The sequence below is a fragment of the Scyliorhinus torazame genome, chromosome 5 (genome assembly GCF_047496885.1).
Source record: "Scyliorhinus torazame isolate Kashiwa2021f chromosome 5, sScyTor2.1, whole genome shotgun sequence".
NCBI classification, from domain to species: Eukaryota; Metazoa; Chordata; class Chondrichthyes; order Carcharhiniformes; family Scyliorhinidae; genus Scyliorhinus; species Scyliorhinus torazame.
In genome coordinates this window covers 217,349,419-217,362,783 of record NC_092711.1, presented here as the reverse complement: position 1 = coordinate 217,362,783, position 13,365 = coordinate 217,349,419, and the positions used below count along the sequence as shown (strand labels likewise).

Sequence of the window (13,365 nt, the reverse complement as noted above, 5' to 3'; positions counted from 1 at the left end):
CCGGCAGGATGGAGGGGGAGGGGATGGATGGGCGGGGCATGTGTCGAAAAATTCTGCCCTGCATTTACATCACGCATTTCATGACCTTGCTTCAGTCTTCGCCAAAGCACTTCATTGTTGCAAAGTGCTTTGGAAGTGTGGTCAATCTGTTAATGCATGGAAATGTGAAAGCCAATTTGCACACAGCACTCTCCCACAAACGACAATGACTTCCGTGGCAAGAGAATCTGCTTTTTGTGAGTCTGGGATGCTGGGAACCTGAAATAAAAATAGAGAATGCTGGAAGTACTCAGCAACTGTGGGGAGAAGAACTGAGGTCTAGGGAGCCAGAAAATTGACCAGATCCAGGCTTCATTGGATTCAACCCAATTGAACAGGACCTTTAAATTCCAGGTAAGGAGGTCATGGGCTGAAGTTTCACCAACTGTCCCACAATAATCAGAGCAGCTCCTGAAGCTGCTCCCTTTACAGACTTACATGGAACCCATGCATGTTGAGACTGGCATACATCCCTTTGAATCACAGAATAATACAATACAGAAGAGGCCCTTCAGCCCACCGCATCTGTACCGATGCATGAAAGATACCTGACCTACCTAATCCCATTTGTCAGCATTTGCCCTTAAATGTTATGGCATGCCAAGTGCTCATCTAGGTACTTTTTAAAGGTTGTGAGGCAACCCACTTCTACCACCCTCCCAGGCAGTGCATTCCAGACCACCTCCACCCTCTGTGTAAAAAAGCTTTTCCTCAAATCCCCCCAATCCTCCTGCCGCTCACTTTGAACTTGTGTCCCATCGTAACTGACCCTTCAACTAAGGGGAACAGATAGAACATAGAACATAGAACAATACAGCGCAGTACAGGCCCTTCGGCCCACGATGTTGCACCGAAACAAAAGCCATCTAACCTACACTATGCCATTATCATCCATATGTTTATCCAATAAACTTTTAAATGCCCTCAATGTTGGCGAGTTCACTACTGTAGCAGGTAGGGCATTCCACGGCCTCACTACTCTTTGCGTAAAGAACCTACCTCTGACCTCTGTCCTATATCTATTACCCCTCAGTTTAAAGTTATGTCCCCTCGTGCCAGCCATATCCATCCGCGGGAGAAGGCTCTCACTGTCCATCCTATCCAACCCCCTGATCATTTTGTATGCCTCTATTAAGTCTCCTCTTAACCTTCTTCTCTCCAACGAAAACAACCTCAAGTCCATCAGCCTTTCCTCATAAGATTTTCCCTCCATACCAGGCAACATCCTGGTAAATCTCCTCTGCACCCGCTCCAAAGCCTCCACGTCCTTCCTATAATGCGGTGACCAGAACTGTACGCAATACTCCAAATGCGGCCGTACCAGAGTTCTGTACAGCTGCAACATGACCTCCCGACTCCGGAACTCAATCCCTCTACCAATAAAGGCCAACACTCCATAGGCCTTCTTCACAACCCTATCAACCTGGGTGGCAACTTTCAGGGATCTATGTACATGGACACCTAGATCCCTCTGCTCATCCACACTTTCAAGAACTTTACCATTAGCCAAATATTCCGCATTCCTGTTCTTCCTTCCAAAGTGAATCACCTCTCACTTCTCTACATTAAACTCCATTTGCCACCTCTCAGCCCAGCTCTGCAGTTTATCTATATCCCTCTGTAACCTGCTACATCCTTCCACACTATCGACAACACCACCGACTTTAGTATCGTCTGCAAATTTACTCACCCACCCTTCTGCGCCTTCCTCTAGGTCATTGATAAAAATGACAAACAGCAACGGCCCCAGAACAGATCCTTGTGGTACTCCACTTGTGACTGTACTCCATTCTGAACATTTCCCATCAACCACCACCCTCTGTCTTCTTTCAGCTAGCCAATTTCTGATCCACATCTCTAAATCACCCTCAATCCCCAGCCTCCGTATTTTTTGCAATAGCCTACCGTGGGGAACCTTATCAAACGCTTTGCTGAAATCCATATACACCACATCAACTGCTCTACCCTCGTCTACCTGTTCAGTCACCTTCTCAAAGAACTCAATAAGGTTTGTGAGGCATGACCTACCCTTCACAAAGCCATGCTGACTATCCCTGATCATATTATTCCTATCTAGATGATTATAAATCTTGTCTCTTATAATCCCCTCCAAGACTTTACCCACTACAGACGTGAGGCTCACCGGTCTATAGTTGCCGGGGTTGTCTCTGCTCCCCTTTTTGAACAAAGGGACCACATTTGCTGTCCTCCAGTCCTCTGGCACTATTCCTGTAGCCAATGATGACATAAAAATCAAAGCCAATGGTCCAGCAATCTCTTCCCTGGCCTCCCAGAGAATCCTAGGATAAATCCCATCAGGTCCCGGGGACTTATCTATTTTCAGCCTGTCCAGAATTGCCAACACCTCTTCCCTACGTACCTCAATGCCATCTATTCTATTAGCCTGGGGCTCAGCATTCTCCTCCACAACATTATCTTTTTCCTGAGTGAATACTGACGAAAAATATTCATTTAGTATCTCGCCTATCTCTTCAGACTCCACACACAATTTCCCATCCCTGTCCTTGACTGGTCCTACTCTTTCCCTAGTCATTCGCTTATTCCTGACATACCGATAGAAAGCTTTTGGGTTTTCCTTGATCCTTCCTGCCAAATACTTCTCATGTCCCCTCCTTGCTCGTCTTAGCTCTCTCTTTAGATCCTTCCTCGCTACCTTGTAACTATCCATCGCCCCAACCGAAACTTCACACTTCATCTTCACAAAGGCCTCCTTCTTCCTCTTAACAAGAGATTCCACTTCCTTGGTAAACCACAGTTCCCTCGCTCGACGCCTTCCTTCCTGTCTGACCGGTACATACTTATCAAGAACACGCAGTAGCTGATCCTTGAACAAGCCCCACTTATCCAGTGTGCCCAACACTTGCAGCCTACTTCTCCACCTTATCCCCCCCAAGTCACGTCTAATGGCATCATAATTGCCCTTCCCCCAGCTATAACTCTTGCCCTGCGGTGTATACTTATCCCTTTCCATCATTAACGTAAACGTCACCGAATTGTGGTCACTGTCCCCAAAGTGCTCTCCTACCTCCAAATCCAACACCTGGCCTGGTTCATTACCCAAAACCAAATCCAACGTGGCCTCGCCTCTTGTTGGCCTGTCAACATATTGTTTCAGGAAACCCTCCTGCACACACTGTACAAAAAACGACCTATCTATTGTACTCAAACTATATCTTTTCCAGTCAATATTTGGAAAGTTAAAGTCTCCCATAATAACTACCCTGTTACTTTCGCTCATATCCAGAATCATCTTCGCCATCCTTTCCTCTACATCCCTAGAACTATTAGGAGGCCTATAAAAAACTCCCAACAGGGTGACCTCTCCTTTCCTGTTTCTAACTTCAGCCCATACTACCTCGGAAGAAGAGTCCCCATCTAGCATCCTCTCCGCCACCGTAATACTGCTCTTGACTAGCAGCGCCACACCTCCCCCTCTTTTGCCTCCTTCTCTGAGCTTACTAAAACACCTAAACCCCGGAACCTGCAACATCCATTCCTGTCCCTGCTCTATCCATGTCTCCGAAATGGCCACAACATCGAAGTCCCAGGTACCAACCCATGCTGCCAGTTCCCCTACCTTGTTTCGTATACTCCTGGCATTGAAGTAGACACACTTCAAACCATCTACCTGAACACTGGCCCCCTCCTGCGACGTCAAATCTGTGCCCCTGATCTCTATACTCTCATTCTCCCTTACCCTAAAACTACAATCCAGGTTCCCATGCCCCTGCTGCATTAGTTTAAACCCCCCCAAAGAGCACTAACAAATCTCCCCCCCAGGATATTTGTGCCCCTCAGGTTCAGATGTAGACCATCCTGTCTGTAGAGGTCCCACCTTCCCCAGAAAGAGCCCCAGTTATCCAGAAATCTGAATCCCTCCCGCCTGCACCATCCCTGTAGCCACGTGTTTAAATGTTCTCTCTCCCTATTCCTCATCTCACTATCACGTGGCACGGGCAACAACCCAGAGATAACAACTCTGTTTGTTCTAGTTCTGAGCTTCCATCCTAGCTCCTTGAAAGCCTGCCTGACATCCTTGTCCCCTTTCCTACCTATGTCGTTAGTGCCAATGTGGACCACGACTTGGGGCTGCTCCCCCTCCCCCCTAAGGACCCGGAAAACACGATCCGAGACATCACGTACCCTTGCACCTGGGAGGCAACATACCAAACGTGAGTCTCTCATGCTCCCACAAAATCTCCTATCTGTGCCCCTGACTATAGATGCTCCCTATCCATCCTGTCCTTGCCCCTCAGTCTTCTCTGCTCCAGTGAAAACAACCCAAGCCTATCCAACCTCTCTTCATAGCTTAAATGTTCCAACACGATCTCCCTGCTTTTGTAATCTATGCCTCAATTGATAAAGGCAAGTGTTCCATATGCCTTTATCACCACCTTATTAACTTGTCCTCTGCCTTCAAAGATCTATGGACAAACATGCCAAGGTCCCTTTGTTTTTCAAACTTTGTGGTGTCAGGCCATTCATTGAATACGTCCTTGTCAAATTACTCATTCCAAAGTGTATCAACTCACACTTTTCAGGGTTAAATTCTATATGCCACTTTTCTGCACATTTGACCATCCCATTAAATCATCTTGTAACCAAAGACACTCAACCTCACTGTTACTCACCCGGCCAATCTAGGGGCTGCTTTAGGACACTGGGCTAAATAGCTGGCTTGTAATGCAGAACAAGGCAGCAATGCGGGTTCAATTCCCGTAACGGCCTCCCTGAACAGGTGCCGGAATGTGGTGACTAGGGGCTTTTCACAGTAACTTCATTGAAGTCTACTTGTGACAATAAGCGATTATTATTATTATTATCTTTGTGTCATCTGCAAATTTACTGATCCTATACCCTACATAGTCATCTATGTCATTTATATAAATGATAAACAATAGGGGACCCAATTGATTTGCTCCTTGCTGCTTTAGCACGAAGCAGATTGAGCAGTGGGCTGAGGTAAATCAACAAGGTTGTAGCTGAAATGAAACAGGAGTTTCCAAGGAAATTAAATGAAGCCAACACTGCTTATTTCTACCTCTGTAACATCTTCCACCTTCATCTCTCCCTTACCCTATCTTCCCTTAAGCACTCATCCAGGCTTCAGTTCTCCAACACTCTCCTTGCTTCCTTCTCAAATTCCACCATTCACAAACTCATCCCGATGGGATAAAACTGGCAAAATATTGCTTAGCTAATTCCCTGCCTTTGCCTACCTGGACTGTTGCCCTTCCGTCTATCCGTTGAAGTTATAAATATTGATATTGTTTCAATTCCCCCAGTGGCTCACTGGATTCTCCATTGACGGGATCCTCCGTTTCGCCGGCAGCGCACTCACGGCCGCGGATTTCCCAATAGCGTGAGGGTGCCCACGATGGGAAATCCCATTGGCTAGCTGAAGAGATGGAGAATCCCACTGTTGGCAGGGGCACGTCGTACCTAAAACGAGTGTGTGGGACGGAGAATACCGCCCATGGTCTTTCTGTGCAACCTCTCCCCGCCCTTTATTTCAACTCTCACCCTCCCCCCTTTGGAGCCTTTACATGCACCCCCACTTTTCTGTGGCTTGACTACCTGTTTCAGCCATTTTGGCCCAGATTTCTGGTACCCGCTCCCAAAATGGTTCCACTGTCTAACATCCTTGGCTGCTTTCCAAATTCTCCTCAAAAAGCCTGCCTTTTTGACTATACGATCAACCACCTAATCTAAAACACTCTTGGAAATTTCTGCTGACATCGGGCCACACCAGTTTATTATTTTCAGTGTTAAATGTCCTGACGTGTGCTCCAGAGTTGACCTGTTCGCTCACATTGACTTTCACCGCTGCAAATAATCTTTTACTTACCAAGGAATGTAAACCATTGTCTGGACCAAACAAGTAAAACAATTTGTGAAACTAGATTTGATTCTTGCAGGCATCCATACATTCCTGATTTTTTTATGTTTGCACAATAACCTAGAGCGTTATTTTAAAAAACAATCTCTGCAAAATAATCTCTGCCAGGATTTCAAGAACAGATTTTTAAAATGTATCCTCTCCCTTTCAGACCTTTGGAACCCTTTGTTATCTCTGCTCTCAGTCTCCCTCATCCTATCGCTAAGCTGCAAGAGTGGAATCGTTAAAATGGCAATCGATCCCAATTTAAAACTAATTAAGTGATTTTTGTAAAAATGTGAAAGGCAATATTCCAGTGCAAGCACCTGAACAACAAAGACTGGTCAAAAATGGAATTTTGTCCTTCATTGCAAGAGGGCTGGAGTTTAAAAACAGGGAGGTTATGTTGTAGCTGTACAGGGTGCAGGTGAGGCCACACCTGGAGTACTGTGTACAGTTTTGGTCTCCTTACTTGAGAAAGGATGTACTGGCACTGGGGTGGGTGCAGAGGAGATTCACTAGGTTGATTCTGGAGTCGAAAAGATTGGCTTATGAGTAGAGACTGTGTAAACTTGGACGATATTCATTGGAATTTAGAAAAATGAAAGGGAATCTTACAGCATATATAAAACTATGAAGGGAATAGATAAGATAGAAGCAGAGAAGTTGTTTCCACTGGGGTGAAATTAGAACTAGGGCGCATAGCCTCAAAATAGGGGGAGCATACTTAGGACTGAGTTGAGGAGGAACTTCTTCTCCCAAAGGGTTGTGAATCTGTGGAATTCACTGCCCAACGAAGCAGTTGAGGCTATCCCATTGGATGTTTTTAAGGCAAAGACTGATAGATTTTTGAACAGTAAAGGAATTAAGGGTTATGGTGAGCGGGCGGGTAAGTGGAGATGAGTCCACAAAAAGATCAAACATGATCTTATTGAATGGCGGAGTAGGCTTGAGGGGCCAGATGGCCTACATTCCTAGTTCTTATTTACTAACGGTCAAACCAATCTGGACACAGGAAGCTAAAAAAGAATGGATAAAAAGTTCAGCAATATCTAACCCACAGTCACAAATCTGCTATATTGTCTTGGAGAATTTTATTACTGTCTTCATATTTTGTATCATGCAGCAAACCAGCCACCTTCCAAGTACTGTGTCCATGGCTATCTCTTCCCTTTTCCAATCGCGCTGGGACCTGTATCATCACATGACAGTACTGCCGGTATGTTTAGAAACATAATTAGCTTGAAATAAGAGTACATGGTTCTCCGTAACGTTTGTGTACTATCTATATGTATATAAATCTTTCCTCTATTGTTTGTATGGTCATTGGTAATTGATTGACCGATTAACTTCATATCACTCTCTGCCACTGATTCATTTGTGGTAATCACATGACCAATGCCTCCGTTATTCTACCAGTGATTGGTTGACAAATGGAAGCGTGTTGACAAATTCCAACTCTCTTCCACTTGGTTAGTAGATATCTTGTGATCCATTGATCCAATTATTCGCTTATAGCGTTCTGAAGGCCATCATATTCTTCTTCCATCCTTCATTTATCTTCCACCCATTGAATTTTTAAATTGTCAGTTCAGCTTCTATACCTTCTCATGGTGTCGTACAAAGGTAGAATTCATTTGGCCAAAGTTTGAGCTCTCTTTCTTTTCTGCCCACTTTCAAAATTATCTTCCCAGAGTCTCATGAACTCACCTCAATTTTCCAAGAATGCAAATTTTGTGAAGTTGCAGCTTCATTTAGAGTCATAGAGTCATAGGGAGTCATAGAGCACAGAAACAGGCTCTTGGGCTCACCAAGGTCTCTGTCGATCATCAAATACCAAACAGTACTGAATGGAGAAGTCCTTCTCCTATTTTCCTATTCAACTTTGATGAGTGGAGACAAAATAAAACCTCTCCCTGGACGAATCTCCCTATGATTCTAGAATCATAGAATCCCTGTACTGCAGGAGGAGAACATTCGGCCTATCAACTCAGGACCAGCCCTCTGAAAGGGCAACGTACCTAGTCACAATTCTCTACCCTATCCCCGTAACTCCATCTAGTGACAATTTAGCGTAGCCAATCCACCTAAGCTGCATGTCTTTGGTCTCCATAGGCTATGGACCAGTGCTGAAAGAAGGGAAAGATAAAAGATGGAATTCTACTGTCACAATGTGGGTCCCGAGGCCCAGCAGATGGACGGTGGGGCTACAGTGGTGTGTGTTCTGTTCCTGGTGGGGATGTGTTGTGGGACTGGTGGGGAGGTGTTCTGGTGTCTGCGAGGAAGCGTTCTGGTACTGGTGGGGGTATGTTCTGGTACCGGTAGGGGTCTGCTCTGGTACCGGTTGGGATATGTTTCGGTACTGTTGCTGTGTTCTGGTACCGTTGGGGGAAAGTTCTGACACTGGCAGGGGGATGTGCTCTGGTATTGGTGGGGGTGTTCTGGTACCGGTGGAGATATGTTCTAGTACCTTTGGGGTGTTTGCTCGTACGGGCAAGTGGGGTGTTCGTGTACCAGTGGGGGTAAGTTCTGGTATCATTGGGGTTATGTTCTGATACTGGCGGGGGGGGGGGTTTCTGGTACCAGCGGGATGGGTTCTGGTACTGACGGGGGATGTGTTCTGCTACCGCTGGGGATGTGTGCTGGTTCTGGTGGAGGGGTGTTTTGGTACCTGTGTGTATGTGTTCTGGTACGACATGAGTATGTTATGGTACCGCTGGAGATGTGTGCTGGTTCCTGCGTGGATGTGTTTTGGTACCGGTGGGGACGTGTTCTTGTACCCGAGGGGATATTCTGGTACCGGCGGGAATGTGTTCTCGTACTGGCATGGATGTATTCTTGTACCAGCAGGGATGTGTTTTGGTACTGGTGGGGATGTGTTCTGGTACCGGTTAGGATGTGTTCCACGCTGACACTTCGGGCGATGGGACAGGAAGCTGTCATCCTAAAACTTCTGGCCTCTGTGAAGAAAGGCCCCAACTGCAGGAAGCCACAAGGAAGCGAGGTAGAAGTAATTGGTGGTCTCCCCATGCGGCAGGGACTAAACTGACAGCAATAAAACCCATAATCATGGAGTTGATGGGAGTTTTGGCCAATGATTGGAGGGCCAGCGAGACCACCCTGATGCCTTTTTTCAAGAAGGCTCACTGCCACTCAGGCATTATGCAGGTCATCGGCGAATCTTCCCCTGCGATCAAGGGCCCTGGTAATGGAGTCCTGCCGACAAAGCTTCCATCCAGTCAGAGGCTGGCAGATTTCCTGTACTTAGCAGGGCCAGCAAGTAGGCCATGGTTGCTGGGGCACTGCATCCACCTAAGGCTTTGGATTGAGGAGGGACCCAAGGCCAGTGCGTGATGATGGGAAGGGTGTCACAGAGAAGGGAGTCACAGTGGAGGGAGACAGAGAGGGTCGGCAATAAGGGCAGGGGTTTGACTTTCAACCAACACCCACCCCTCCTGATGCCAAGTCTCTCAATCAGACACTGGGAACCTTTGAACAAGATATTCGTAGACACTGGCACGTTTGTTTGTGGGCTCTGCGGGTAAGCCTCATTCAAAATCTCACAGTGCTTGATCGAGGCATCTACCATCAGGAAGGGGGGATGGGGTGCCAATGCAAGTCAACTCCCTGTCCTTGTGGCAGAGCCCACTTCGCCATCCTCCCACGTGACCTCCGCCCCCTTTCTGTGAGCCCCTTCCCGCCATCAGTCATGCCCTCCTCAATCCGAGGCCTTGGGTGGCTGTGGTACCAGCAGCAGCCACAGCCTGGCCATTGGGAATGCCGAGTACAGAGGGGCTGCCAGCCTCTAATTGGCCAGGAGGGAGGGACGTGATCCTCAGAGAAGGCCTACCACTGGCCCGTTTTGTGCCTGAGTAGCACAAGATGCAGTGGGCCTTCTCGAAAAGAGGTGATGTAGCGGCCTCGCTGGCTCTCTAGTCATCCGCCAAGACCCCAGTCACCTCTTTAGGATTCCACCCAATAAGGGAAATGTTGAAAACCAGAGAGAAACGTAGGGGCAAAGAAAGAAGAACAAAATGGCAGAGGTGGTGCAATAGAAAGAAATAGAGAATGCAAATTAGATTACAGAAAGAAATGAGACACAAATTCTTCCTCGTACATTTGTTCATGAACAATTCAATGGCAGGTCAGCTTGTACTCAGAAACTGAAGTGAATACAGTGAAATAATTAGCAGGATTAATTGACTTTTATATCATTTCCTTCACACAGTGTATCGAGGTTTCTGGACAGCATTCATAATAGTTGGTGTGGTTGCTGGTCTTGTGGGAGGATTCCTGGTCGTTTGTGCAGTGCCATTTGTGAGTGCAAAACTGTACAAGTTAGGAGGTGGATTTCTTTTGACTTCTGGTAAGTTGCTATTCATGTACAACAAGCAACATTAATAATTATGCAGTGTTGGTATCTCAGAAAGTAATGAGCATTATTTATTTTTTTGCCTCAAAGATTATTCCCCAACATTTTTGATGGCTCGCAGAATTTGACATTGAACCATGATCACCGGGTGGATCTTGGTGTTGTATATTTTATATCTCGGAGATACTCAGAGATGACACACCAGTTGACACTTTTTAAATAATATACAATCATCACTAAATTAAACAAAAATGACAGGGGCACTGCAACAAAAATAAAACATCAATAGGAAAATTAACTAATAAATTAAAATGTGATTTTCCGGGGGGTGATGATGCACTCCAGCCCTTGTGGTGCCCACTGGTCGCCGAATGCCTGAAGCATGCCGATGGAACATCAATTTAGATACATATAACAGGAATTTATTCACAGTGCTTTCAAATGTCTGCTCCATGCTTACAAGCTCTTTGCTTCCAGCAACCTCTGCAGTTTGTTTACTTTCCTCTGAGTCCAAACCCAGGCTTAACTAATCGAGCACAGTGAGAATCAATGGAAAAAAAGACTCACATAATCAAACACAGAACAACTGAACACAACATCAGGTTCAGTCCCTGGTCTCCTTTCAGTCAGTTAATCTCAACTAAGGTAGCAGAATAGGATTACAATGAGTCTCAATGCAACAAGGTTTGGTTTAGAACATAGAGAACATAGAACAGTACGGCGCAGTACAGGCCCTTTGGCCCACGATGTTGTGTCGACCATTTATCCTAATCTAAGATCAAACTAACCTACATCCCTTCAATTTACTGCTGTCCATGTGCCTGTCCAAGAGTCGCTTAAAAGTCCCTAATGACTCTGACTCCACCACCTCTGCTGGCAGTGCATTCCACGCACCCACCACTCTGTGTAAAGAACCTACCTCTGAGATCTCCCCTATACCTTCCTCCAATTACCTTAAAATGATGTCCCCTCATGACAGCCATTTCCGCCCTGGGGAAAAGTCTCTGGCTGTCCATTCTATCCATGCCTCTCATCACCTTGTACACCTCTATCAAGTCACCTCTCTTCCTTCTTCACTCCAGTGAGAAAAGCCCGAGCTCCCTCAACCTTTCTTCATAAGACATGCCCTCCAGTCCAGGCAGCATCCTGGTAAATCTCCTCTGTACCATCTCCAAAGCATCCACATCCTTCTTATAATGAGGCATCTTATTTTAGGGGCATCTTGACAAATACATGAATAGGATGGGAATAGAGGAATACGGACCCAGGAAGTGTAGAAGATTTTAGTTTAGACGGGCAGCATGTCGGCACGGGCTTGGAGGGCCGAAGGGCCTGTTCCTGTGCTGTATTTTTCTTTGTTCTTTGTTCTTTGAGGCGACCAATTAGGGTTTTCTAAAGCTAAAACCCTAGTTAGAAATATTGGTGAGCTTTCCTGCTCCTAATTTTTTAAAAATTCACCCACAGGGTTTCAGCATCATAGCCAGGCCTGCATTTATTGTCTATCCCTAATTTCCCTTGAGAATGTGGTGGTGAGCTGCCTTTTTGTATATCTGTCGCAGTAACTCATAAAATATTGTTTGGAAGGGCGTCCCAGGATTTTGACCCAGCTAAAGTGAAGGAATTTCAATTAATTAGAGTTAAATTCAGCATCCCCATGCTCCAGGCAAGGAATCCAACTCAAAGGTGATGTTGGAGCTGCGGCTATTATATCGGAGATTGTCTGCCCTCCTTTCAAAATGAGTTTCCTGCTGGAAGCAGAGGAATGTTAAACTTAAATTAATAACTTCTAATGGGCACTCCAAGCCAGCACGGGATCAATGTAAAATCCCTCATGGTCAGATAGCAGATAAATGTTGTTTATACTCTCCAATGTCACCTAGATTACAGGGTGAGGTACCAGAGTGCTGACAATAGCGTAATCGAATGGACTCGTTGCGCCCGACTCGGTGATGTGACGAGGAGGTTAAAGCTCTCGAGAGATTTTCGATGCTCGGAACACCTCATGAGATCGCGCAAGATGTCACGATCTGGATCTTGCCTTCACTGGGTGAGATCCAGATTTACATATTTAAGTGAGCAGTTAGGCTCACTTAAATATCTAGACCTCTGATGCTCCTGAGGCTCATGAACGAATGCCCTCAGCTTGGCGACCTCGCCACGATGCCGTTTAACACTGGTCCACACAAATGTAATTTGGAGGGGCTCCCAGGCCAGCGGAGGCTCACGGACGTTTGGGCTCTGGGTAGGGTGGTACCCTGGCACTCCCTCTGCAAGCCTGCCATCTGGCACCTTGACACTGCCGCCATGGCACCAAGGCAGTGCCAACCTGGTACTGCCAGGGTGCCCATGTGTCACTTCCACACTGGTGGGTGTACTGCCAGGGTGCCAGGCTTGCAATACCAAGGTGCCGGGGTGCCAGGTTGCCCGTGCCAGTGATCGGGCTCGGGGGGTGCTCTGCTCTTAGGAGGTGGGGTGAGGGGGTGCTCAAAGACCACCTAACAAGTAAGGTGGGGCTTTGGGGGGATTCACAGGTTGAGGTGGGGAGACCAAATGGGGTTGTGAGTTCGGGGCAGCATTTAAAAATGGAGAGGTAAGTGCGACCTTGACAGGACCTTCCTCACTGAGGCCGAAAAAGAAACAGTCAGGTTTGATATTGGGGTCATTCTCAGCGCTGCAGGTACCAAGAAACACCCCACTAAACGCGCCCAAAACCGGACTCTGTTCTTTTCCCGTTGAATCGCACCCCTATCAAATTATAACCCATTCTGCCACAGCCCCTTTCCGAAAGAAAGGACAATGAGATGAGATTGAAGAGAATGTCAAAGGATTGAAGGGAAGGTTTCTCTGTTCCCTCAGCATCTGTTAACTCCATTATTCTCTTTGACTAACAGCACGCAAACACGTATCTAGCCATGTTTCTCAGCCACCACTATTCACGTTTTCACCTATTCCCCAAGCAACTAAGTGGAGACTAGTAATGAGTTTGAAACTGGAATTCAAATCTAGGGCTGCTATCCATCAATAATATAACAAAGTACTAACAATTATTTTGTGC

At 46.4% G+C, this 13,365-nt stretch overlaps 1 protein-coding gene across 1 annotated transcript in view; it reads left to right on the top strand.

Annotated features, from left to right (window-relative positions):
* LOC140420945 (transmembrane protein 182-like) overlaps positions 1 to 13,365 on the top strand; it is an 87,854-nt gene that overhangs the window by 25,793 nt on the left and 48,696 nt on the right. The window contains exons 3-4 of the mRNA XM_072505130.1: positions 7,065 to 7,157; positions 10,167 to 10,304. Coding sequence (XP_072361231.1) covers positions 7,065 to 7,157; positions 10,167 to 10,304 — 231 coding nt within the window. The remainder of the gene's footprint in view (positions 1 to 7,064; positions 7,158 to 10,166; positions 10,305 to 13,365) is intronic.